Source organism: Rattus norvegicus, chromosome 3, assembly GCF_036323735.1.
Source record: "Rattus norvegicus strain BN/NHsdMcwi chromosome 3, GRCr8, whole genome shotgun sequence".
NCBI classification, from domain to species: domain Eukaryota; kingdom Metazoa; phylum Chordata; class Mammalia; order Rodentia; family Muridae; genus Rattus; species Rattus norvegicus.
The window spans coordinates 126054597-126079298 of NC_086021.1; the positions used below are offsets into that span (position 1 = coordinate 126054597).

At 45.3% G+C, this 24702-nt stretch overlaps 1 protein-coding gene across 2 annotated transcripts in view; it reads left to right on the forward strand.

Annotated features, from left to right (window-relative positions):
• Bub1b (BUB1 mitotic checkpoint serine/threonine kinase B) overlaps positions 1 to 14874 on the forward strand; it is a 52452-nt gene extending 37578 nt beyond the window's left edge. The window contains exons 15-23 of one of the 2 annotated variants that reach the window (NM_138540.1): positions 305 to 567; positions 1479 to 1612; positions 2269 to 2409; positions 2895 to 2995; positions 7634 to 7783; positions 9200 to 9342; positions 11006 to 11180; positions 12112 to 12218; positions 13616 to 14874. In NM_138540.1, the coding sequence (NP_612549.1) occupies positions 305 to 567; positions 1479 to 1612; positions 2269 to 2409; positions 2895 to 2995; positions 7634 to 7783; positions 9200 to 9342; positions 11006 to 11180; positions 12112 to 12218; positions 13616 to 13847 (1446 nt within the window). In that variant the 3' untranslated portion in view covers positions 13848 to 14874. The remainder of the gene's footprint in view (positions 1 to 304; positions 568 to 1478; positions 1613 to 2268; positions 2410 to 2894; positions 2996 to 7633; positions 7784 to 9199; positions 9343 to 11005; positions 11181 to 12111; positions 12219 to 13615) is intronic. The other variant, XR_352538.5, reaches the window with a different exon arrangement.
• The last annotated feature ends 9828 nt before the right edge of the window (positions 14875 to 24702 follow it).

The following is a 24702-nucleotide window of genomic DNA, read 5'->3' on the forward strand; positions in this document are numbered from 1 at the left end:
CTTTTTTTTTTTTTTTCTTTTTTCTTTTTTTCGGAGCTGGGGACCAAACCCAGGGCCTTGCGCATGCTAGGCAAGCGCTCTACTACTGAGCTAAATCCTCAACCCCTGTCCTGTGCTTTTTAAAGTGTCTTCAACTAGAGGTCCTGGTTTGTTATTTCTAAATCCCATGTCAATGATCCGATGTCTTACATTTTTTAAAAACTCTGTGTGTGTGTGTGTGTGTGTGTGTGTGTGTGTGTGTGTGTGTGTGTGTTGTATCATGTTTGTAGACTGTGCTAGCTAAAGTGCATTTGTTTTATTTTAGGATGAACTTACAGAAATTGAACCTTTGAGTGAAGATGCCATCATCACCGGTTTCAGGAATGGAATTCTTTGTCCCAACCCTGAGGACACTTGTGACTTTGCTAGAGCAGCTCGTTTTGCTTCTACTCCGTTCCATGAGATACTGCCCTCGAAAAGCATCGCTTCTGATCCCAAGGAAGGGTTGCAGGAAGAGGATCTGGATGGGAAGGCCACTGAGGGTCATCACATTGTTCATCTCCAGACTCTCAGCGTAAAGAAGCTGAGGTGATTGCATGTTTGCTCTCTTGGTCTGTGTGCTTATCAATTACAGTGACTAGGTGTCAGGCTTTTACTGTTTGCCCCATGCTCAGTAAGAGAGTGAGTGTTGCAGTGTAGTGTCGGTGAAGGTTCTGCTTGGTTTGGATTTGAGGATTAGAAGAAGAAAATTGATGGTTATGAGACTCAGGTACAGAAGGAGAGATGGCTCAGCAGTTAAGAGCACTTTCTTGGGGTTGGGGATTTAGCTCAGTGGTAGAGCACTTGCCTAGCAAGCACAAGGTCCTGGGTTTGGTCCTCAGCTCCAAAAAAAAAGAAAAATAAGAAGAAAAAAAAGAGCACTTTCTTATAGAGGACCTGGGTTTGATCCACACTCACATGATAACTCTCAACTCTGTAACTCCAGTTGTAGGGTATCCAGTGCCCTTTTCTGACCTCTGCATGGACCAGACACATGCATGGTGCACAGAGTTGTGAGCAGAATGAATGCTTGCATACATATAATAGATCTAAAACTTTTTTTAATCTATTTCTGATTTGGGAAAAATTATGTGCTTTAAAAGCAAAACTAATAAAAATAAATTCTATTACAAGATGAGTTCAGTTTAAAATTTATAATTTAAAATGTATAAAGTTGGGCTCTAAAGAGATAGTGGTTAAAAGCATTGGCTGCTCCAGCAGAAGTCCCAGAGGCTCAGTTCTTGGCACCTACAATGGTACCTCCCAACCCTCTATAACTCCACTTACAGGGATTTGACATCCTCTTCTGGCTCTGTGGGTGCTGTCCCCACACTGGTGCACTGACATGCATGCAGGCAAAACACTTGTAAAAGGAGATGGGTCTTTATTAAGAAATATATAAAGTTCTGACAGTTGGTGTATACTGTCCCTGACGACAGTTTCACTCTTGTTTCTTGCAGCCCAATTATTGAAGACAGCCGTGAGGCCACCCACTCATCTGGCTTCTCCAGATCCTCTTCTTCAGTTACCAGTACATCCTCTATCAAAGGCTTTCAGATTCTGGAAAAGCTGGAGCTGACTACTGATGCAGCAGGTAACCACCCAGCCAGTAGGCCAGCTTCCGAGTCTGCTTGGTGAACATTTCCATCCCTCCGCAGGCTGGCCTGTAGCTACTGACACTGCTCCAATTGTGCTATTTCCCAAAGAAACCAGCACTAACTTAACATAATTTCATATGCCCAAGGCAAATGAATGTCGTCAGGTCACCAGTGTTCACTTTGTCATGTTGGAGTTCCCCTCCCCTCCATCTTCTCTGTTTTTATTTTTGTTTTGTTTTTCTGAGACAGGGTTTCTCTGTGTAGCCCAGACTGTTCTGGAACTCAACTCACTCTGTAGACTGGACTGGCCTTGAAATCAGAGATCTGCCTGCCTCTGCCTCCCAGGTGTTGGGATTAAAAATGTGTACCACCACCCCCCAAATCCCGATCTGTTTTATATATTTGTGTGTGTGAGAGACAGACAGACAGACAGACAGACAGACAGACAGACAGACGGACAGATCATACAAAGGCTAAAAAAGGGCATCAGGAATCCTGGAGCTGGAGTTATAGTCAGTTGTGAGATTAAGCGAAACTCAGATCCTCTGGAAGATCCAAGAAGTGCTCTTAACTACCAAGCTATCTGTCCAGCTCCTTTACTACTGTATATTAAACATTAATTTTTATATTTTTCAACTTCTTTTCTCCACAGAAAATGCTATTCAATCACCCTGGTGTTCACATTATCGCCTACAACTCTTAAAATCCCTACCAGAACTAAGTGCTTTTGCAGAGTTTTCTGTGGAAGACAGGCCGATGCCTATGCTGGAACTAGGGAAAGAAATTGAGTTAGGTAAGTAGTGTTGAGTACGTGTCCTTTTGCTGTGACAGCATTTACAAATAAGTGACTTGAATGCCACAGGCCCTGAACACTAAATGTTCCTAGGTTGTAGTAAATAGCATGAGAGACGTTAACACATTGTAAATTCGTACTTTTATTTGCCTCTTTTAATATTTTTCTTATATTTATGTATTTTATTTAATGAATGTTTTGCCTGCCTGCGTGTGATGCCTGTTGGATCCCTCAGAACTGGGGTCACAGATGGTTGTGGGTGCTGGGAATTAAACCTGGGTCCTCTACAAGAGTAATGAGTCCTCTGACTGCCATGCCATCTGTTTGGGGCCCTTTGGATTTTTATATAAATGACTTCAAGAAGTATTCTAGATGCCACTTAATGGCAAAAACACTAGCACCTCTCACACATAAGCCTGGAGGTAAAGTGTAAGGATCTACATATATTCACAGTGACTTCAAGATGGTACCAAACCTTTCCACAGGTCACGAAGATTACTGCATCAAACAAGAGCACCTAACATGTGAAGATTACAGGTTATTCTGGGTGGCACCAAGGAACTCTGCAGAGCTGACCATGATAAAGGTGAGATGACTCTCTGATTTCATCACCTTGTAAATAAGCAAAGAAGACAATATGTCCCTTATGGTACTGTAAAACCTGGAATCAGAGACACCAAAAAGTCGACTTAGTCACTGTTCTAGGTCAAGATCAGAGCTAAGAAATGAGGGAAAGTTGTGTAGAGACTCTTGTGTTAAGCATACTAAGTAAGTGTTCTCTTGACTTTATCTTTCTGGGGTGTGTGGACTGCCACCCTCTGGGCAGGTTGTATTCTGGTCTTGACAAAAAGATGTGCTAGATCCTCGACCAAGCACACCTAGAGACAGTGCTCACTGGGTTTTTATTCTTATGTGTGTGGTGACACGAGGTGACTGTCTTTTCCCAATTGGTGGGGTCCAGCCTCACAGCCTTTAGCTTTTGGCTAGTATTAAAAGAACCAGTATGAAGAGATGAAGGAAAAGGGGTCAGGAGTCAGCCTCTCTGCCATCAAGTTATACAAGTACGGTGGGGCTTTCATGTGAACAGTTTACCCCGGTGGGAGTTGGTATTGTAAGATAAAGGTCATTATAAGTAGGCCTGGTTGGCTTCAAACCAGTAATAATCCTGTCTCTGCCTCCTGTATACCTGGATTATGGGCATGGTGACACATTTTTATTCTAGTAACTTTGTGTGAAATTTCTCCCTGTCTTTAGATCCTGGAAGTCTTGTTTGTGGCCAGCATGTGGCCGCGCTTTGATATAAGTCTGTTATCATCTGTGTGCTAGGCACATAATCAGTACACTCTCAGTCTGACATTTTCGGTCTTGACATTTTCTTTGAAGAAAAACATGTTTCTTTCAATTTTCTGCTTTCTCAATTCGTAATTTCTCATATTAGGGTATAGATTTCCCTGTACGGTTATATCTTTGTTAAGCACATATTTGTGTCTGTGTATATAGATCAGAGGACAGTTTCTCTCTTATCATATGGGCTGGTGAAGAACACCTTTACCCCTGATCCATCACACCAACAGTGGGCAGCTCACAACTGCCTGTGCCTTGGGATCTGAAACCCTCTTCTGAGGGAACCTGCACTTGAGTGTACTTACCCACCACAGACAAACAAAATTAAAAGTAAAATATTTTTATTCCTCCTCTAGCTTCTTCTTTGTCTTTTTTCTTCTGTAGTTGCAGTTGATTGTCTCTTAGCTACAGGTGACTGCTTCTAAAGCGTCCCCTACCTGTGCGAGGCACCCAAACCTGAGTGTCCTCAAGTCCTTTGTGTAGACTGACATAGTCTTTGCAGATAACATACATACATACACCTTCCCATAGACTTTAAAACACTGTCGTGTCACTTATAATACTGACATAATATACATACTGTGTGTTGCCCTGCACCCTGCCCACAGCTGAGTCCTGCACTGTACACCCTGCAGGCTCAGACTCTTATCCCCACAGTCCTATTCTTTTTATAGGCTTTTACATTTCTTTCATAGAGGGAATATTTTTTATTTTGCTGTGATATTAATGAAGTTTTAAATTGTTTTTCTTGGTATAGCAGGATGGCCCGGTGGATAATGGTGCTTTCCACCAAACCTGACAACCTGAATTCAATCCCTGAAACCAGCAGGGAAGAATATTGCCAGCTCCCACAAGTTGTCCTGTCACGTTCGTACCCATTTCATATAGAGGAGTGTTCTGTCTTCATGCACACCAAAGGAGGAGATCAAATCCCATCATAGATGGTTGTGAGCACCAAGACCAACCAGTGCTCCCTCTCCCCTCCCCTCTCCCCTCTCCCCCTCCCCTCCCCCCTTCTCCTCTCTCTCTCTCTCTCTCTCTCTCTCTCTCTCTCTCTCTCTGTCTGTCTGTCTCTGTCTCTGTCTCTGTCTCTGTCTCTGTCCTGGAACTCAGTCTGTAGATCAGACTGACATTAAACTCAGAGATCTGCCTCCTGAGTGTGGGATTAAAGGTGTGGCTGCTGCCACTGCCACCCAGCATAAGGTGTTCTTTTAAAAGAGAGAGAGGAAAAAAGCAGTCTGTGTCTTGTCCCTATCCTATCCCTGTCATGTCCTCTTCATGTCCTTGTCCTGTTCCCCTCATGCCCTCCCCTATGTTCCCCCCATGTCCCCCTCATGTCCCCGATCTGCCTCCCTTCCTATCCATTTCCTTTTTTTCTGTTTAAAATTCTGTCTTTTCATGTTAGCAACTTTGTTTGACTCTCTTCAGAGTTAGGCATGTGACTAAAAGCCAACTGAAAGCCTTGTGTGTATAGAGAGAGGCCTTGACAGCCACGGGGCTTCACTGTAGATGAGGTCGTTCTGGCATTTGATTGGCAAACCCACCAACTGTAAAGTCTCTTCCCTCGAGTGAACTGGATCTCTGAAAGAGGGTTTCTCATTTCCTGCCCAGAGAATATGCCTAACTGCTGGTGTAAGGAGGTAATGTAGGAGAGAAGCAACATGGAAGGCCCGTGTGTATCAGAAAAGCTCCTTCCTAGCTCCCATCCCATCCCCCACAGCACTTGGTGTCTTCTAGTCTAGGCCTGTTGTTTTACACCTGGAAATGACAGGAAGAGGAAGAGAATCTGGAGACTGAGTCTTAAGTGGGGTTCAGGGACTCTTGCAGCTACACAGCCTTACTCACAGCTGCTGCTGGTTTTCCTCGATAGCACCTGTGTGCCATGACTGACGTGTAGTTCCCACCGCTGCTAGGACAGTGTTTCTTGTGTCTTCTGAGTGCATTAACTTTTGAGCTTGCAGACCTGGATTGCCACTCTGTCCTCCTTTCTTACAGACTATGCTTTAGTGTTTGTTGATGGTCGTATGTTTTTGGCATTTTAGACTCGATCTTATTATGTACTCTTGGCTGGCCTGGAACTCACAGTGCAGAGTGCTAGGATTAAAGGATGCACCACTCTGCCTGGCCAGATTATGCTTTTAAATTACCTTTTACTCCACATTCGCTGGAGTGTGAGAGGGGCTGTGTGGTAGCTTCAGTAAGGATGGCTCATAGGTTTATGTATTTGCTCAGTCACCAAGGAGTGCAACTCTTTGGTAAGATTAGAAAGATTAAGTGTGGCCTTGTTGGAAGAAGGGTGTCACTTGAAGTGGGCTTTGAGGTTTCAAAAGCCCATGACAGGCCCAGCGTCTCTTTCTGTCTGAGCATCAGGATGTTTTCCAGCACTACCAGATCTGTCTGCATGCTGCCATGACGATAATGGACTGAGCTCTGAAACTGTAAGCACACCCGAAGCAAATGCCTTCTGTTATAAGAGTTGCATTCATTGGTCATGGTATCTCTTCACAGCAATGAAACAGTGACTCAGACAGGCTGGAAAAAATGTGAAGGGTTTTGTTGGTTTGTTTTAGACAGGGTCTCACTCTGAAGATAGTCTGGAACTAGTCTGGAACTGAATATATAGACCAGGCTAGCCAAAACTTGTGTTAGTCTTCCTACCTCTGCCTCCTAAGTTCTACAGTTTTTGTTATTTTTTTCTTTTGGGTTGGTTAGTTGGTTTTAGTTAGCATACAAAATAGTGGCTTTTATTGTAACATATATTGGGGTGTGTGTGTGTGTGTGTGTGTGTGTGTGTGTGTGTGTGTGTGTGTGTAATTGCACTTTTACTTCCTCCCCTCTGTCACCCTCCCTGGCCTCTTCATTGCTGCCCTCCTCATAGGTCCCTCCTGCCTTCATATAGAATTGAGATTCTCCGTATCCTAGCAGACTGTGTGTCTGTGTGTCTGGCTCATTTTATTTAACATAATCTCCATTTCTATCCACTTTCTTACAATTAATATGATTTTATTCTTTATGACTAAGCTGTGTTTTCTAGCTGGCCATGGTAGCATACACTTTTCATCTTAGGAGGCAGACAGAGGAAGTTCAAGGCTAGGCTATACTGTGTTGCCTATAGTTTTAAAAGCTGCAGCTGTGCTACCAGCCCCTCCTGGCAATCACAACCGTCCCCCAACCCCTCTCCCAGCTTCCTTTCCTAACTACTTTGCTCCTGCTTGGTTCTGGCTTGGCTCCGGGGTTGGCTGCTGCCAGCCCCATCCCAGCTTCTTCTTTCTCTACCTGCCTTTGCTCCAGGAGGGGTTTGTTACCAACCCATTCCCGAGACCCTAGAATCCACTCATGAAGAGAACACAACAGACAGTTTTATTGTTTTAGAGCTGGCCGACTAGGCACAATGGCTGAACACAGATTTCCTTCCTGGAAAGAAAGGCGTGCCCTCATCACTTATCATCTCCGCTTCTCCTCCTGCCCTAAACGTGTAGTGGTTTGTATCAGCCCTGCCAACCGCCATGGCCATCCGCCTGTAGTGGGGGCTATAGGCCCCAGCTTACATGATTTTACACGATTGCTGCGTGTTTCTTGTTCCCAAGCATGACAGAAAAGTCCCATCCCCGTGCCCGCCCCTTCCTTGCTTCTGCCTTTTCCTCCTGGCACCTGGAAGTTCCGCCTTTACCTTCCACCCAGCAATTGACTCCTGGCCTTCTTTATTGACAAACCGAGAACCAGTTAGGGAACTAAACCCTAGTATCAGGACCTCCCCTAACTGTACTGTAGAAAGAGTTCTAGGCCATCCTGGGCTACTCTGTGAGATCTTGTCTCCAACTGTTTTCAGTCGGCCAGCCCTCAGCACGTTCTAAGTGCCCTTCTGTTTTATGTCTTGCAGGCATCTTCTCAGCCTCTCCCGTGGGATTTTTATATCAACCTCAAGTTAAAGGAGCGTCTGAATGAGGACTGCGACCAGCTTTGCAGCTGCTGTCAGTATCAAGATGGCCATGTTGTGTGGTACCAGTATATAAACTGCTCCACCCTTCAGGTTTGTGAGAATACCAAGCACATACTGATGGCTCAGCAGGTGTGGCCCTGGATGCCAAGTCTAACGGCCGAGTGTGATCCCGAATGGTACCAGGATTAAATCCTGTAAATCGTTCTCTGCTTTCTACTCCCACACTATGGCATGCTCTCGAGCACACACACACACACACACACACACACACACACACAGAGAGAGAGAGAGAGAGAGAGAGAGAGAGAGAGAGAGAGAGATGTAATTAAAATTTTAAGATACTTAATGCGAAATTCCTTTCAATCATCTAGAAATAGACCAGCCATGCAGTGTTGGCGCACACCTTTAATGCCAGCACTGGGGAGGCAGAGGCAGGTGGATCTCTGAGTTCAAGGCCAGCCTGGTCTACAGATTCAGTTCCAGGACAGCCAGAGCTACACAAAGAGAAACCTTGTCTCAGAAAAAAAGAAAAGAAGTAGTTCAGTTTTAATTTTTATTTACGTACGTGTGTGTGTGTGTGTGTGTGTGTGTGTGTGTGTGTGTGTGTGTGTGTATGTGTGTGATGTAAATGGAGATTTGAGGATAAAGTCAGTTCTTCTGATGCATAGGTTCTAGGGATCAAACTTAAGTCAGCAGGCCGGTGGTAAGTGCCTAGACCTGGCTGGCCTGGAATTTATGGATGTTTTTCTACCTCAGGCTTCCAAGTGCTGGGATTACAGATGTATCTCAACATACCGTCTGTAGAGACAGACAAGTTCAATTGCAGTCTAAAAGCATTGATGACTCTTTTCTTGGGTATGCATGCTTGCTTGCTTTCTAGTGTTGAAGATTGGCAAGAGCCCAATGCAGTCTAGACAACCCCTGAGCTGTATTCCCACCTTCTTTTCCAAATGGCTTTGATCAAGTACCTATTTGATATTTTCTAGCATTTTATCTTGAGAGATGGAGAAGAGGGGCAGGGAGGAGAAATGAATGGGTCACCTAACTAGAATAATTATCAACTCATTTAAAGCAAAATAAAATCTGTGTCTTCCCTTTACTGTGTCCCCTGAAACCTTTAAAAATATAAACACAATATATCATTTTATTCTTTGCTGTGTTCTTCAAGTTTTGCTACCAACAGAATTTTTTAATGTTCTGCTTTAGGTGTGTGCGTGTGCACATGTAGGTGGACATGCATGTGGCTATTAGAACAGCTTGCAGGAGTCCTTTTTCTCTGTCCACCATATAAATTTCATGGATCAACAAGGATTTCCAGCTTGGCAGCAAGCGTCTTCCCTTTCTTTAGCTCTCTGTCCACAGTCTGACTAAATCCTTATTGTCTTAAGGAGGCCTCAGTGTTACTGCTGGGTCAGGGGTCTTGACTGCATCCCAGCAGGAAACACAGCAGCAGTCATGGGACGTATGCTACAGCCTGGGAAACAGTTTTCTCTCTTCTGTTTCCAGGACCTTCTCCAACACAGCGAATTTGTTACTCATGAAATAATAGTGTTGATTATTTGTAACCTTTTGACAATAGTGGAGAAGCTGCACAAAGCTGAGATAGTGCATGGAGACTTGAGTCCAAGGAGTCTGATTCTACGGAACAGGTTGGTTCTTTCTATTTCCTTCATTGGCTGCTTTTTTAGAAAAACACGAATAATTCTCATATGCCTTATAAAAAGGCCTGTGAGGGGCTGGAGAGATGGCTCAGCAGTTAAGAGCACCCGACTGCTCTTCCAGAGGTCATGAGTTCAATTCCCAGCAACCACATGGTGGCTCACAACCATCTGTAGAGAGATCTGATGCCCTCTTCTGGTGTATCTGAAGACAGCTACAGTGTACTTATATATAATAAATAAATAAATCTTTAAAAAAAAAAAAAGGCCTGTGAGGGGGTTTTCCCTGTTTGTATGTGTCCGCATGCCTGGTACCCACTAAGGACAGGAGTCAGCACCTCTGAAACTGGAATTACAGATGGACGTGAAGCTGCCGTGTGGGTACTGGGAGCACAGAGGTGCTGTGTGTATGAACAGATAGGTGAGGGTGTGCTTGCCTTGCATGTGTACAGCCCTGGGCTCCAATCGAGCACCAGGAAAAATGTGAAAGGACGTTATCTTTTATTTAACAAAATCGACAGGAAATATTATGTAGAGTATAAGTACTAAAAATCAGAAAGCCTTTTATTACTTTTGGGGAAAAAATATTTTTTTTCTTTAACATGTATAGCTGGAGTTATAGATGGTTGTAAACTACCATGTGGATTATAGAAATTGAGCTCAGCTTCTTGCAAGAACAATTAATGCTCTTAACCTCTGAGACATCTTCAGCCCCTGAAAAAGCGACTTTTGAAGTCAGTTAGTTTATTGCATATATAACTTGTAAGGAAAATGAGGTTGTGAGGTAGGAATATGGCTCAGTGGTAAAGTGATTACTAGCCTGGGTTTGATCCCCAGAGAGGGAGAGAAGCTAGCTTGGATTTGGTCTCTGGAGAGGAGGAAGAGAGGTTTTGCCCATGGCAGTACTAGTAGCTGAGTAGAGAGCCAGAGAAAGGTCATGATTCCTTATTAATTTGTGAAACACTCTCAAGCTCAGAAAAAAATGTTTTAAGTAACCATAGTTTAAATTGGATCTATGCCATGGAAAAGTGGGAGCTGCTGTAAAAATTCCTCCTGCTGTAGAGGTCGGTGGCATGAAGAGTGTCCCCTCAGGTTCATTGTTTCTAGATAGTCATAGCAAGTAACTAATGTTTGAAATACGCTTACTGGATAGTAAATTTGTGTTCTGAAATATTTTCTAATGAAGTAAAAGATAAGGTTACAACAAAAGGTAAAAACATGGTGATGGTTTAATCAAAACAGGAAATTTTACACTATAGATAGCAGTTCACTAGAAAATAATCTTATAAGTTTATTAACCTTCAGAGGTAGATCCTTGAAAACCCACCTGCTGCAGTAGACAAGAAGGGCTATGACCCCTGAGTGGGGCAGAGCTCACTTCTAATGCCCATCCTCACTGCATACTGTAAGCTTGAGAAGGCTCTGAGGTGGCCATGCACCATGGGTTAGACTAGATTCCTTGTGACCAAAGCAGCCTTAACCCTTTGGGCTGGACTCGCTATTACGTCTATGTGTGCATTTTCATAACTAACCACTGGAAGGCACTGTTGGCAAGGCTAAGATACACCTGCGGTCCTTTCAAAAAGAAAAAAAGACCGGCGTATGCAGCTGCTTTCACAGCCTGTTTCTGTAATCTCCTTTTAAATCTCCTCAGAATCCACGACCCCTATGACTATATAAATAAGGACGACCATGCTGTGAGGATAGTGGACTTTTCCTACAGTGTTGACATGAGGGTGCAGCTGGATGCATTTGCCTATAGTGGCTTTCGGACTGCACAGGTCCTGGAAGGACAAAAGATCCTGGCTAACTGTTCTTCTCCCTACCAGGTAGGTGGAAGACAAGCCTGGACAAGCATGGAGAGCATTCTTAACCTTCTCCTGTCTAGATAAGGTGTGAGCGCTGGTACTGACTGGCACTGACTTGCTTAGGTGACCCAGTTTTCAAATACTGTATCACTGTGCAACTTGAAGTTAACCGTTTTTCTGTCACAGTGCTCAGGGATATAAACATACACATGTAAATACATAGCTGAGGGGCTTAAGTGCTCCAGCCATTTCTGTTCCTCGCCATCCGTGTCATCTGTCAATCATTCTCTTGGCTCCTCACTGTACAGTAAGCAGCAGCCTGTGCTCCTTGTCCAAGAGATGTGGGAGGATTGAATGCAGTGCTGTGTGTGTATGAGGACACTATGCAGTGCCTCACGATTGTATCATGTGCAAACATCTTCTGACTTAGCTTTAGACATAGGGTATCTGCTGACTGGATACATGGTGTAGCTGAAGTGGTCATGTGGGCCACAGGAAATCACAGCTGGGGTCCATCCATGCAAATGAACTGATTGTCCTGATGTGATTGGTGATCCAGGTAATCTACAAAGACAGTCTGTTGTCATTGACTCTTAAAAATAACCCCTTAAACTGGGCAGTGGTAGAGCAGGCCTTTAATCCCAGCACTTGGGAGGCAGAGGCAGGCAGATTTCGGACTTGGGGGCCAGCCTGGTCTACAGAGTGAGTTCCAGGACAGCCAGGACTACACAGAAAAGCTCTGTCTCAAAAATGCAAAGTCATGATAATAATCCCTTAAATTATCTCTGATCATTTCTTTGGGGAGCTTCTCCCTGTCCTGTAAGGATAAGGAACATCTCCTAAAGCAGATGCCACGAACTACACAGTTGAGCTCTGCCAGTGCCTTTCAGCCCTGTGTAAATAGGTTCGTGGGGGACGCAGAGAGCACTCACGGAACGCTTTGTGATTTCAGGTAGATCTGTTGGGTATAGCAGACCTAGCACACTTACTGTTGTTCAAGGAGCACCTGCATGTCTTCTGGGATGGACTCCTCTGGAGACTTAGCCAAAATACCTCTGAGTAAGTACCGCTCCTACAGGCTTTCTACCATCCCAATAGTTTGCCCCTCTCTTCAGCAGTCTCTGCTGTGGCAGGGCAACCTGAGTTTTTTAAACCAAGTACTGTGGTTCCAGTGATGTCTCTGTGTTCACTTTAGTGTCTGCAGAGCACCTAGAGCAGGGGAAGGAATGGCCAAGTAGACAAGACACAGATTGCTCTGACTTTGGGGCATTCAGGAGTATACCGTGTCATATAGGAGTATGGATGTTTCTTAGCTTAGAAATACTAGAAACATTTTAGAAAGTTGAGTTTTCTAACCAATTAGTTAGTTAGTTAGTTAGTCTTTTTAATAGCTGTATTTATCAAAAGTCAACTGTCTTTTGAAGAGTTAAGTTTTCAAATGTATGCTGACTTTAGATTATTATTTAATGATTAGGTAGAGCCAAGACATGGAGCGGTCTCCGGGTGCGGAATAAGTGATCTCTCGGGCCTGTTGGGGAACTTGTTCGGTATCTTAGGTACCGCCTTATCTCAGCGTGGCCAGTGGCTTCCCAGCAGACGTTCACCAAGTAATGACTGCTGCCTGCCAGTTCTTTGTCTTCATTTTAAATCAGTTTCAAAAATTTAATGTCCCTTCCCTGCTTTCCTCTCCCAAACATTAAGTTGTATTTTCTTCTTCATTTGATTTGGAACTTGGCCAATCGCATTTGTCTTTTGCATATATTCTAAAAATAGGTTTGATCCTGACATGGTGGCTGAGGACTTTAACCCCAGCACATGGAAGGCGGAGGCCCAAGGCCAGCCAGAGCTCCACAGTGAGACATTGGTTCAGACAACAAAAAAAAATAAATAAGTTAATGAAATTACTTGAGGCATACTTTGAGATGTGCAGGGTTAACAGGCATCTTAGGCTGACCTGCTAGGTGTAGTTAATTAACACAAGCAGAAATAGACAGGGTGTGCTAGCCTTTGTCAACCCTGCTCTCTGCAACAGATGTTTCAGATAAGAGACAAGGAGAGTAAGAACAAGTCATAATCAAGTTCAGGATTCAGAGAACTGAGGATGACAGACCCTGAGGTGGGCGTGATGTCCTCATGACTGGCAGTGAGAAAGCTAGCAGGGAAACGTTGTGGAGAAGAAGTGCTAGCACGTGTCACTGCACCTTAGGGCCAGAGGAGATCTGTGGGCTCAGGAGAGAGTGGATTTCCTTCTGTGTGTGTCCAGGGCCACTATGGTAGACTTATTTTGTAGTTCTTCCTTGTCCTTTCAAGAGTGTTTGAATGATCTCCAACCTTAGATCTCTTGGTATTATCCTGTATCACTTTGGCGTGTTAATGTTCTGCTATGTTGAACTGAGAAAGAATTCTAATTTTTACATGCCCGATCATGATAGAAAATTTTTTTTCTATTTTCTTAGGCTAAAGGACGGTGAATTGTGGAATAAATTCTTTGTGCAGATTCTGAATGCCAGTGACAAGTCCACGGTGTTCATTCTGAGGGAACTTGCAGCAGAAATGAGTGGGGCTTTTGACACCACATTCCACAGCCACCTCAACAAAGCCTTGTGGAAGTTGGGGAAGGTAATTAGTCCGGAAGCTTCGCTCATTCAGCAAGACAAGCAGTCAAGTCTCTTACAGAACCCTGCCTAAGCCAGGGCTGTATTGTGGAAACTGGTCTGGAGCTGCTGTAATTTGATTTACTTAGAGCTGGTCCTTTACCAGAGGTTACTCTCAGTAGCACAGATTTTAACAGATGGTTGTGCTCTGGCAGCCTCATCTGGTTTATTCCAGAGCGATTCCATACAAATTGCTACTTCTTAACCCTCTGGTTTCTGCCTTTTCTCTTTTGTAATTTTGTAACATGTATTCTCCCTCTCACCATGTATTTTATAATAAAATAGTTTTTGTTACATTTCTGCTGCAGGCATTCTGTCCACTGTTGCAAACTAATGTGATAAATGTTTTCATTTTGGAGAGGAATTACTCTACGGCGGAAACTTAAGTATCCTAGGTGTTGAGCCTTTGGGTTATAAGCAGTCAGCTGGCTGGCGGTTTCTTCAGGTCTCTCTGGCCTTCTAGCAGGTGTCCAGAAGGAAAGCAGGTAAAGTGATGTACACAGGCCAACTTTCCTTAAGTTTCAAAGGTGTGTTTCATACTCACAGGCTAGTGGCTCACGCTAGAGCGTTTTCAGTTTTATTTGGTAGTTGCCTTACAGTGCTTACCAAACATTTGGGACAGGGTACTCAACGGCCTGTCATTTTATGCAGGACACAGGGTTGCAGAGGGGACAAAAGACAGTTTCACTTAGATGTGAGGAAAGCAGGGGTCAGAACAGAAAGAGGTCTCTGAGGCGGGGACTGATTTAGAAAATAGTAAATCTGATGGGACACTGGACACCCAAAGGGGAGCACCAGCTCCACAAGGCCTTGTGTTTCTAATGATAATGAAAGTCGTGTGTTTATTTCATGCTAAAATATCAGTCACCTGATAGCCATCCATGCTGGCGTCTGAGTCCCCTCTACTTGTCACTCTTGTTGCTCCAAGTTTGTTAGACAGTGGATTCCCTAAGTAAATCTCTCAACTGAAACAATTAAACAAACTTGACAGGTTAAGCCAGAAAAAAATGTTTTGTATCTAAAAGACATCAAAAGAAAATAAATATTTTCTTTAACCAAAATATAAGTCCAAGCACCTTGAGTTTGCTTTGTATAAAGATACTAAATGCTGTAACTGCCTTTCTGTAATCACGTTCTCCTTAGCCCCAGGGCCCTGTGTTGCCAGGAATTAAGGGACTTTACCTTCAGTAAGCTTCCTCCTGGTGAGCTCTTCAGTCTAGGCAGCCACGTTGCTGTATGGACAAACCTTGTTTCTTAAAGTACAAGCAGGAGTGGGGGAGTCAGGACACCCTGCAGTTGTGTTCCCATCCCCACCCTCTGCTTTCCAACCTCAGCCAATTCCAGCCTTTGAGGAGAGGAGAGAATGTCACCTTGTGCTGTCGTCAACAATGTCTGCCGTTGCCTCAGTTTTCTTTACAAAAGCATAAAACCAACACAGAGTCCATTTCCCTTTTACTTTTGTTGTGTTTGAGCTAGGATCACTGCATGGCACAGGCTGACCTCAAACTCCAAGTACTCTGGTCACAGTCCCCAGAGGGCTGGGATTTCAGGTGCCCGCCCACCACACTCCCTTGCGTTTGATGCCCATTGTCTTGGGAGACAGAAACCTTTGTCTTTGTGCAAAGGCTTCAGGTGGCTCTTGTCTGGTCTCACTAAGCATGAAGAGCAGAATGCTGGGCCTGGGAGAAGGATGCTCCACGGGGAAGAACAGGACTCTTGTTTGGAGGAAGACTTGTGGAATAAGGTCTCCCCATTCACAAAGCATCCTGTGCCCTCACTTGCTTGGGGCCCTGTTAGAGGTGCCCTCCCCACAAGTCAGAGCATCCTAATTGATGCCAGACCCGAGTCTGGAAGTGAACTCCTTCCTTCCCTCCTGCAGAAGGAAGTTGTGGCCTATTTCTTGAGCTGTGATCTCAGGTAGGTAGGAAAGCCTTTCAGCTTAGCACGGACCTTCAGAATAACGTGTTGATGTCAAGAACGGTGAAGGTGTGTTCTTCATTGCAACAGAAAACAAAGAATTCATGCTCTGCCAAGAGTTGTTCTATTCCGACTTCAGAAACAGCTCCCGACTGAGCATGTTTTTAACGTGACAGACTGATCTGATGAGGTCAGAGGCTTGGGAGCTGAGTATTTACCAAGACAGATGATTCTGGGTAAAGGCACTTGCCACTAAGCCTGACGACCAGAGTCCTAGCCTCAACATGGTGGAAGAGAGAACAGACTCCTCCAAGTTATCCTGACTCCTACCTGTGTATGTCACACGAGCCCGCATAAATGCACACATACCCACGATCAGTGTGAGAAAGGACGGACTGACAGCACAGCATCCAGTCTGAAACCCTGACCTAAAGCTCAAACTCTGTCCCGAGTCAGTCAGCTCAGATAACGCCTTAGTGTGAGCTAAGACTGCTCCAGTGTTTCCCAGACACAGCTCAACTCCATTTCAGCCCTTGCAACCCCCTCTGGTGCCTTGTGCAAAGAATATACTTTATATCCTTCTGCTGTGGTCTAACCTTTTATTTTATATCTGTATGTTGTGGTCTAACCTCTTGTACTCCTTGTTCCCCAAACCAATTTGGATAGATCAACTTAAGAAGAATAAAAGATAGCGGCTCATGTAGGTCAGGCTTGAATCTAGTATGTAGCCCAGGGTGGCCTTGAACTCCTGCCTCCCTCTCCCAATTGCTAGAGTTACTGGCATGTTCTACTACAGCCAGCTTGAGACAATTTTGCAGTGCTCTGCCTGGTTCCTTGTTTTTCCAGTGCAGTACTGATGGAGTGTGGAACTGTGGAGCGTCTTCTGTTCTTCGCGGGTGTTTGCATCACCTGTCTGCTGCCTTATCTCAGATTCTAGTGACTTGGTTCTCCTCCATCCTCCAGCCATCTCAGAACTCAGTTTCCTATCTCATATGGCCCCACGTCTCTTCCCTGATGCCTCTGCTTCCTTATTCTATGTCAACTGGTGTCTCTGGGCACTTTTTTCTTCCTGGAATTCTTCCCCAGTTCTGTGGATGACTTACTTTCTTCGAGAAGGTGCTTTCTCAAATCTCTTGACCAGAGAGGTCCTCACTGGCTTCCTTGTGCACCGTAGCATCCCATGGGTTCACTGCTACTTCCTGTCCTTTTTGCTCTTTGTAGTTTTTTTCATAGCTCCTTTCACTATCTTGTACACATCTAGGGATCCTGTGTATGCTTGTATATACAAACCCTTTTCTGTGTCTCATTACTACTTAAACTAAGGTAGGAATTTACGTTCTCAACTCTAATACCTAGTTGTAAGTAAAGCCTTTTACCAAAGTACTCAAAAACAAAAGAAAACCAGACTAGAAGTAGGAAATGAAGAGCCTACTAACACATTTAAGTGAGAAGTTTGTCACTCTCATGCATACAATGAAACCACATCATCATTTACAAGAATGAAAACTGTTGGTGAGAGGCTGGAGAGACTCACAGGTTAAGAGCTCTTCCAGAGGACATAGGTTTGGTCCCAGGCCCCACATGGTGGCTCACAACTATCAAACTCCAGTTCCAGGGCATTCAGCACCCTCTTCTGACCTCTGAGAATATCAGGCATGAATATGGTACACATATATACATGTAGGCAAAACGCTCAAAATCTAATATGTATGTTTTAAATATATATGTAATATGTGTGTGTGTGTATATTTTTAAAGCAAAGATAACAGTGAGATTAAGAAAGCAATCATTCGGGGTTGGGGATTTAGCTCAGTGGTAGAGCGCTTGCCTAGGAAGCGCAAGGCCCTGGGTTCAGTCCCCAGCTCCGAAAAAAAAGAACCAAAAAAAAAAAAGAAAGAAAGCGATCACTCACTAGCACGTGAGTTGTACATTGGTTCATCCTTAGAAGCCAATTTGGCGATCTTTTCTAAATTGAAGTATTCTCCAGCTGAGAAATTTCTCTAAGAATTTGTATTACTAAAGCATTGCTATAGTGGATGAACACTGCTGTCTTAGCGTTTCTATTGCTGAGAAGAGACACCATGACTAAGGGAACTCATAGGACATTTAGTTGAGGCTGGCCAACTGGCTCTGAGGTTCGGTCTATTAGCATCATGTCAGGAAGTGTGGCACTGGAGGAATTGAAAGTTCTACATCTTATTCTGAAGGCAAACAGGAGAAGACTGGCTTGGAAGCAGCTAGGAGGAGGGTCTCAGTGTCCAACCCCACACTGACATCCTCCAGCAAGGCTACACCTCCCAACAGTGCCACTCTGTATGGGCGAAGCATATTCGATCCACCACAACTGCTCTCACTGCTTCTCAGATTCTTTGTCACCAGTGGGGTGACCCATGTGACATGCAGGCATCTCACCATGAGCAGGCACCAGTTTTCCAGGAGGCCTCCTCAGAGAGGACAGAACCTAGGGCAAGTAGTCACTTCCAGCGTGTGGTTTTAAAAAGCTAGGCTGGGGTTGGGGATTTAGCTCAGTGGCCGCAAGGCCCTGGGTTCGGTCCCCAGCTCCGAAAAACAGAAGAAAAAAAAAGCTAGGCTGCCAAGTGTGTTTGCCCATACTTTAATCCCAGCACTCTGGAGGCAGAAGCAGGTGGGTTTCTGTGAGCTCAAACTAGCTTGGACTACATAGGACTCAAGCTCAAAAATAGGAAAAGAGAAAGAAAAGTTAAAAGGCTGGGAACTGTGGAAGTTTTATCACTTGTTTATTATTAAGGATTTGTTTATTTTATATGTGTGGGTATGTGGTGGTTTGAATAGGAATGGCCCCCATAGACGTGTGAGTTTGAATGCTTAGCCCATAGGAAGTGTCACGATTAGGACGTGTGGCCTTGTTGGAGGAAGCGTGTCACTGTGGGGCGCTTTGATATCTGTGCTCAAGCTGTGCCCAATGTGGCACGAAGTCTCTTCCTGCTGCCTGCAGATCAAGATGCAGAACTCTCAGCTCCTTCTCCAGCACTGTCTGCCTGGACACTGGCACACTCCCACCATGATGATAATGGACTAAACCTCTAAACTAAGCCAGCCCCGATTAAACGTTTGCCTCTATAAGAGTTGCCTTGGTTATGGTGACTCTTTGCAGCAATAGAACCCTAAGATGGGTTTCCTGCATGTATGTCTGTGCACAACATGCATGCCTGGTGTCTGGGAGTCAGAGAGGCTGTTGAATCCCTTGGAACTGGAGTTATGGATGGTTGTGAGCCGCCATGTGGGTGGGTGCTGGAAACTGAACTCAGGTTCTCTGTGAGAGCAGTGAGTGCTCTTAACCACTGAGCCAGCCCTCAGCTCTTCATTTTAAAATCATTAAAGAGAATGCATCTGAATGTCTATTCACGGTATGGTGAAAATTCATTTGTGTCTAAATGTTTTATGATCTGTTAGCTGTTTCTAAAATCACAATTTCTGTTACTATTACATTTCCTTATGTCTGCGAACAAGGGACTGAGTGACATACAGTCCAATTTTTCTTTCAGAATATTTAAGTGGCCCTTGAAATGACTCGGTGAGTAGAGGCGCTTAGCACCAAGCCTGACAACCTGAGTTTGATCTCTGGAACCCACATGATAAAATAGACCTCTAGAGCGTTGTTCTCAGCCCTCCACACGTGTCCTATGGCATGTGCATGTGTGTGGGGTGCTGATGACTGGAGTTGGGTTCTTGGGCCCCATACAGTGTAGGAGGACAGAACCACCTCTTACATGTTGTCCTTGTGCGTGCATGCACACACACACAAACAAACAACGTAATTTAAGAACACTGCTTTGCAATGAAAGCCTGCGTTTTCATAAGCTGGCTTCGTGTGATGATGAGATGGATGAACATCTGTAAACATGCTATTTCCTGCACCGAAGCATCTGCTTCTGCCATTGCTCCCGAGGGCCTCCTGCGCTGGCTTGAAGCTGAGCAGTGATTGTCCCACAAGTTCACATCGACCTCTCCCTGCGACGTAGCGCAGACTGCTAGTTTTCAGAGCTCTTGTAAGCAGGGAACCACGCATCTACTATCACTCTGTGTCCAGCAATGTGGATAATTCTCAAAACTGGAAATCCTGGGAGGGGTCCAGCTACAAATTTAGACACAAATTATACTGGTTCTGTGGTTAATCTCTATCCTTAGTGCTAGATCTCACTTTCAGCACACCATCTTATTACGCTGACGTAACATGCTAAGTGACTGTCAACTCACATTACGATGTCTTTAGTGTCTAGTCTATGTTAATGCCAGGTGTGGTAGGGCACAGCTGTAAACCAGAGGCCGGGCAGGGCAGAGAGGTTGAGGGCAGCCTGAGCTGCATATAGAGACTATCTCCTTTTAAAAAGTTATCTCTAGGGGCTGGGGATTTAGCTCAGTGGTAGAGCGCTTACCTAGGAAGCGCAAGGCCCTGGGTTCGGTCTCCAGCTCCGAAAAAAAGAACCAAAAAAAAAAAAAAAAGTTATCTCTAAACAGTGTTCTCAGCGGCGTGGACTTTTTATCTCCATGTAGAATTAATTCGGGTGCATGCTCAGCTGAGTTGGTTGCCTCTGTGTGCTGCATCGTCAGTCATTTTAACTTGCCAGCTTGGTCCTGTGGTGCTTCTCATCTAATTGCTGCTCTTCCAAGATTTGCAAAGCGAGGTTTGTACTTCATGAAACAACTACTAGGGATGCGACTCACTTGGCAGTCCTTGTCCTGGCATGCTCCACATCCTGGGTTTGATTCCCACCACCGCATACTGAAGGGGAAACTTGAGGGTTCTTTGGAAAGTCGGTAGGATGGTGTTTTCCTGGGGCAAACATGTGAGGGAACATTTAGCTGAAGCAGACACAGGAGAGAGGACGTTCTGCTAAAGCAAACACATTGAAAGGACACATGGTAAAGGATTCTGTGCTAACGGCAGGAATGTTGGTCTGCCTTATACTTTGAGCTGCATTTGTCAGGACTCCTTGGACTCAGGCCGACTGGATGCACCTGCTGAGGCAAGGCACATGGAGGGCACGTGATGTTTGGAAGGTATAAATAGGACTCGACAGAGTGACAGAGAGCTTGGCCTGCTGATACAGATAGTTTGTGCAACACCTATGGGTCTTGAGTCTTTGCTGATTTTCACTTCCCTGAGAGAGGCACAGCTGAGAACTTCTGGTGTCCTTCTGGGTCTATCCTGCTGACTGGAGCCGAGGCTGAGGCCTGGCTGTCTCTGCTAGGTCCTGTCACCACTGTTGCTAACGACTCTTCTGAACTGGACTGCTTACATATCGGTGAAGTGTTGGTGAGTGGATCAAGCTGCCACTGCCTTCTAACCTTCGAACTGAACTGTTGATTTCCAGACAACACAGATGGGAGTTGTTCGAAAGAACCTTTCAATACAGGTCCATCTCTAAACAGGATTCTGCCTGGACTGGATGTCACAGAATAAATCAATGGCGCCCTACTTGGTGGCATACACTTCTTATCTGTGAGTTCCAGCCCAGCCAAGGTCACATAGTGAGACCCCAGCTATGAACAAAATAAAACTACTTAAAACCTGTAAACGAGGGCTGGGGATTTAGCTCAGTGGTAGAGCGCTTACCTAGGAAGCGCAAGGCCCTGGGTTCGGTCCCCAGCTCTGAAAAACAGAAAAAAAAAAAAAAACTGTAAACGAGAGATGAATATATATTCATTAGCTTTTCTATTTTAAAATTTAAAAACATAGTACTACACTAAGGTGCTAGTAAAGGCAGAAAAAGAAGCACATGAAGTTTCACCAAGGTTGGCTCCAGATAATACCAAGGGTGAGTGGCTGCCATGCATTAAGTACAGGGGCAGAAACATACGCTGGGCACAGAAAATAGGTAACTTCCACTAACTTCTTCCAGATCTAGGGCATGCCATCACCACGTAGATAAGAAAGTCATTGCTCAGGATGCAGACTGTCACGCCCTGCCCCAGCGTGTGGAGCGCCGGCCAGTGCTTTCACAGGCTGAATGACTCTTGCATTTGCCTTGTGCTTGCTTTGCATTCCTGGTTCAGGTGAGCTCTGTGGAGGTGGAAATGGATTCTGTTAACATCCGGTTAGAATTTACATCTTAGGGATCGACTTTACAGGTCTGCACCTGCCCAGAAGTTCTCAGGGTGTGATTCCTGCCAGACAGGACAGTGGGGAGGTCAGAAGGCTGACTTTTATTTGCTCATTTGTTTGTTTTCAGGACGGCCTCACTGTATAGCATCAGTGGCCTTGAACTCACTGTGAAGACCAAGCTGGCCTTAAACTTACGGTGTCGCCCTGCTTCTGCCTCCCAAGGCTAGAATTATAAATGTATACCACCTCACCAGGCCTAGAAACGCTTCCTTTGAAGCCAGAATAATTGGACCTGTCTTTTAACTGTGACCTTAACTTCCCTGAGCCAGTGCCATCCTCTAAATGACACTACCCCAAGGCCCTGCTTTACAGTGTTGAAAGCTGATGGTCTCCTCATAAGCATGTGTGTTGATTTAGTTCTAGTGTTTACTGATCTAAGGCTCTGTGAAGATCTCTCAAGATCAGGATCCCGGCTGTTTGATTGGAGCCTTGCTGTCTCTTCACACATGTACACAGCAGTGGTCTCTCACACATGTGCACAGCAGTGGTCTCTCACACATGTGCACAGCAGTGGTGTCTCACACATGTGCACAGCAGTGGTGTCTCACACATGTGCACAGCAGTGGTGTCTCACACATGTGCACAGCAGTGGTCTCTCACACATGTGCACAGCAGTGGTGTCTCACACATGTGCACAGCAGTGGTCTCTCACACATGTGCACAGCAGTGGTGTCTCACACATGTGCACAGCAGTGGTCTCTCACACATGTGCACAGCAGTGGTCTCTCACACATGTGCACAGCAGTGGTGTCTCACACATGTGCACAGCAGTGGTGTCTCACACATGTGCACAGCAGTGGTGTCTCACACATGTGCACAGCAGTGGTGTCTCACACATGTGCACAGCAGTGGTCTCTCACACATGTGCACAGCAGTGGTCTCTCACACATGTGCACAGCAGTGGTCTCTCACACATGTGCACAGCAGTGGTGTCTCACACATGTGCACAGCAGTGGTCTCTCACACATGTGCACAGCAGTGGTCTCTCACACATGTGCACAGCAGTGGTCTCTCACACATGTGCACAGCAGTGGTCTCTCACACATGTGCACACCAGTGGTCTCTCACACATGTGCACAGCAGTGGTCTCTCACACATGTGCACAGCAGTGGTCTCTCACACATGTGCACACCAGTGGTCTCTCACACATGTGCACACCAGTGGTCTCTCACACATGTGCACAGCAGTGGTCTCTCACACATGTGCACAGCAGTGGTGTCTCACACATGTGCACAGCAGTGGTCTCTCACACATGTGCACAGCAGTGGTGTCTCACACATGTGCACAGCAGTGGTGTCTCACACATGTGCACAGCAGTGGTGTCTCACACATGTGCACAGCAGTGGTGTCTCACACATGTGCACAGCAGTGGTCTCTCACACATGTGCACAGCAGTGGTCTCTCACACATGTGCACAGCAGTGGTCTTCAGTGCTTCACCACAGCCTTTATCTCAGGATAAACCACTGTGCTAGCAGGGTTCTATTATTACATTATTATATCTCTGTCTATCTGTGTGTGTGTGTGTGTGTGTGTGTGTGTGTGTATTAGAGAGAGAGAGAGAGAGAGAGAGAGAGAGAGAGAGATAGAGAGAGAGAGGCATGCTGTGCACTTGCTGAGATCAGAGGACAACTTACAGGAGTCCGTTCTCTCCTACTATGTGGGTTCAGAGGATGGAACTCAGATAGGATTGGCAGCAAATGCTCTTACCTACTAAACCCTAGTGTGCGTGCCTGTGTGCCTGCATGTGTCTGTCTGTCTGTCTGTCTGTCTGTCTGAGTCTGGTCTTCATACAGTCTATGTACCCCTGGCCCTCCTGGAACTTAATATGTAAACCAGGCCAACCTTCACTCACAGAGACCCTACTACTGCCTCTGCCACCTGAGTGCTGGGATTAAAAGTGTGCGCCACGGGGTTGGGGATTTAGCTCAGTGGTAGAGCGCTTGCCTAGGAAGCGCAAGGCCCTGGGTTCGGTCCCCAGCTCCGGAAAAAAAAGAAAAGAAAAAAAAAAGTGTGCGCCACCACACACCTTTGTCCACCCTCTTACAGCGCACCGTTCACAAGTCTGTCTCCTGAGGCACTGAAGATGGAACCCAGGGTTGCATGCTCCGGGGTCACACACATAACGCACTTTTCAAAAGCAATTGTAACACAATTTAAAAGGAGATGTACTCCTTTGTACAATATTTATTACCATGTCTCAGAGAGTGAGTGGATTATTACAAGATGGGTAACGAAGAAAGGACAGTGACTGGGAGGGGGAAGATCACACCGGACTTCCTGAGGGCCGCTCTGAGGCCAGTGCTTGTCTTGCGGTGGAGGGGTTTGTGAGGGTTTGATACCTCCACTCCGTATCCAAGCAACAGAAGTGATAAGGGCAGTTCCTAGGGCTTTGATTGGCACCTCCTCCTCCCACTTCAGTGAGGTGTGTTTAAAAGCACTTTGGGAACAGGAGACATAGCTCGGTGTCAGTGTTTGTCTAACATTTGCAGCCCTAGGATCCATCACTAGCATAATGGAGAGAAATGATTAATTTTTATGAAGATTGGGAGCAGGGTGTGACTCAGTAGCACAGTGCTTGCTTTGCACACAGGAGTCAGACTGCACTGAGAATGCTGGAGTTTCGTTTCTTTTAAAAACGCAGAAATAGTATAAGAGCATGCTTTTGTTTTAATCCCATGTGTGGGCTACAAGGCTGCTTCGCACTGTCCACACCAGTGGACCCTGATTGGCCTCATGCTCTAGCAGAAGTGTGCTTTTGCAGCTGCTGTGGATACCGGCTCTCTTAGGGTTGTGTTGTTGTGAAGAGACACTATGACCAAGGCAGC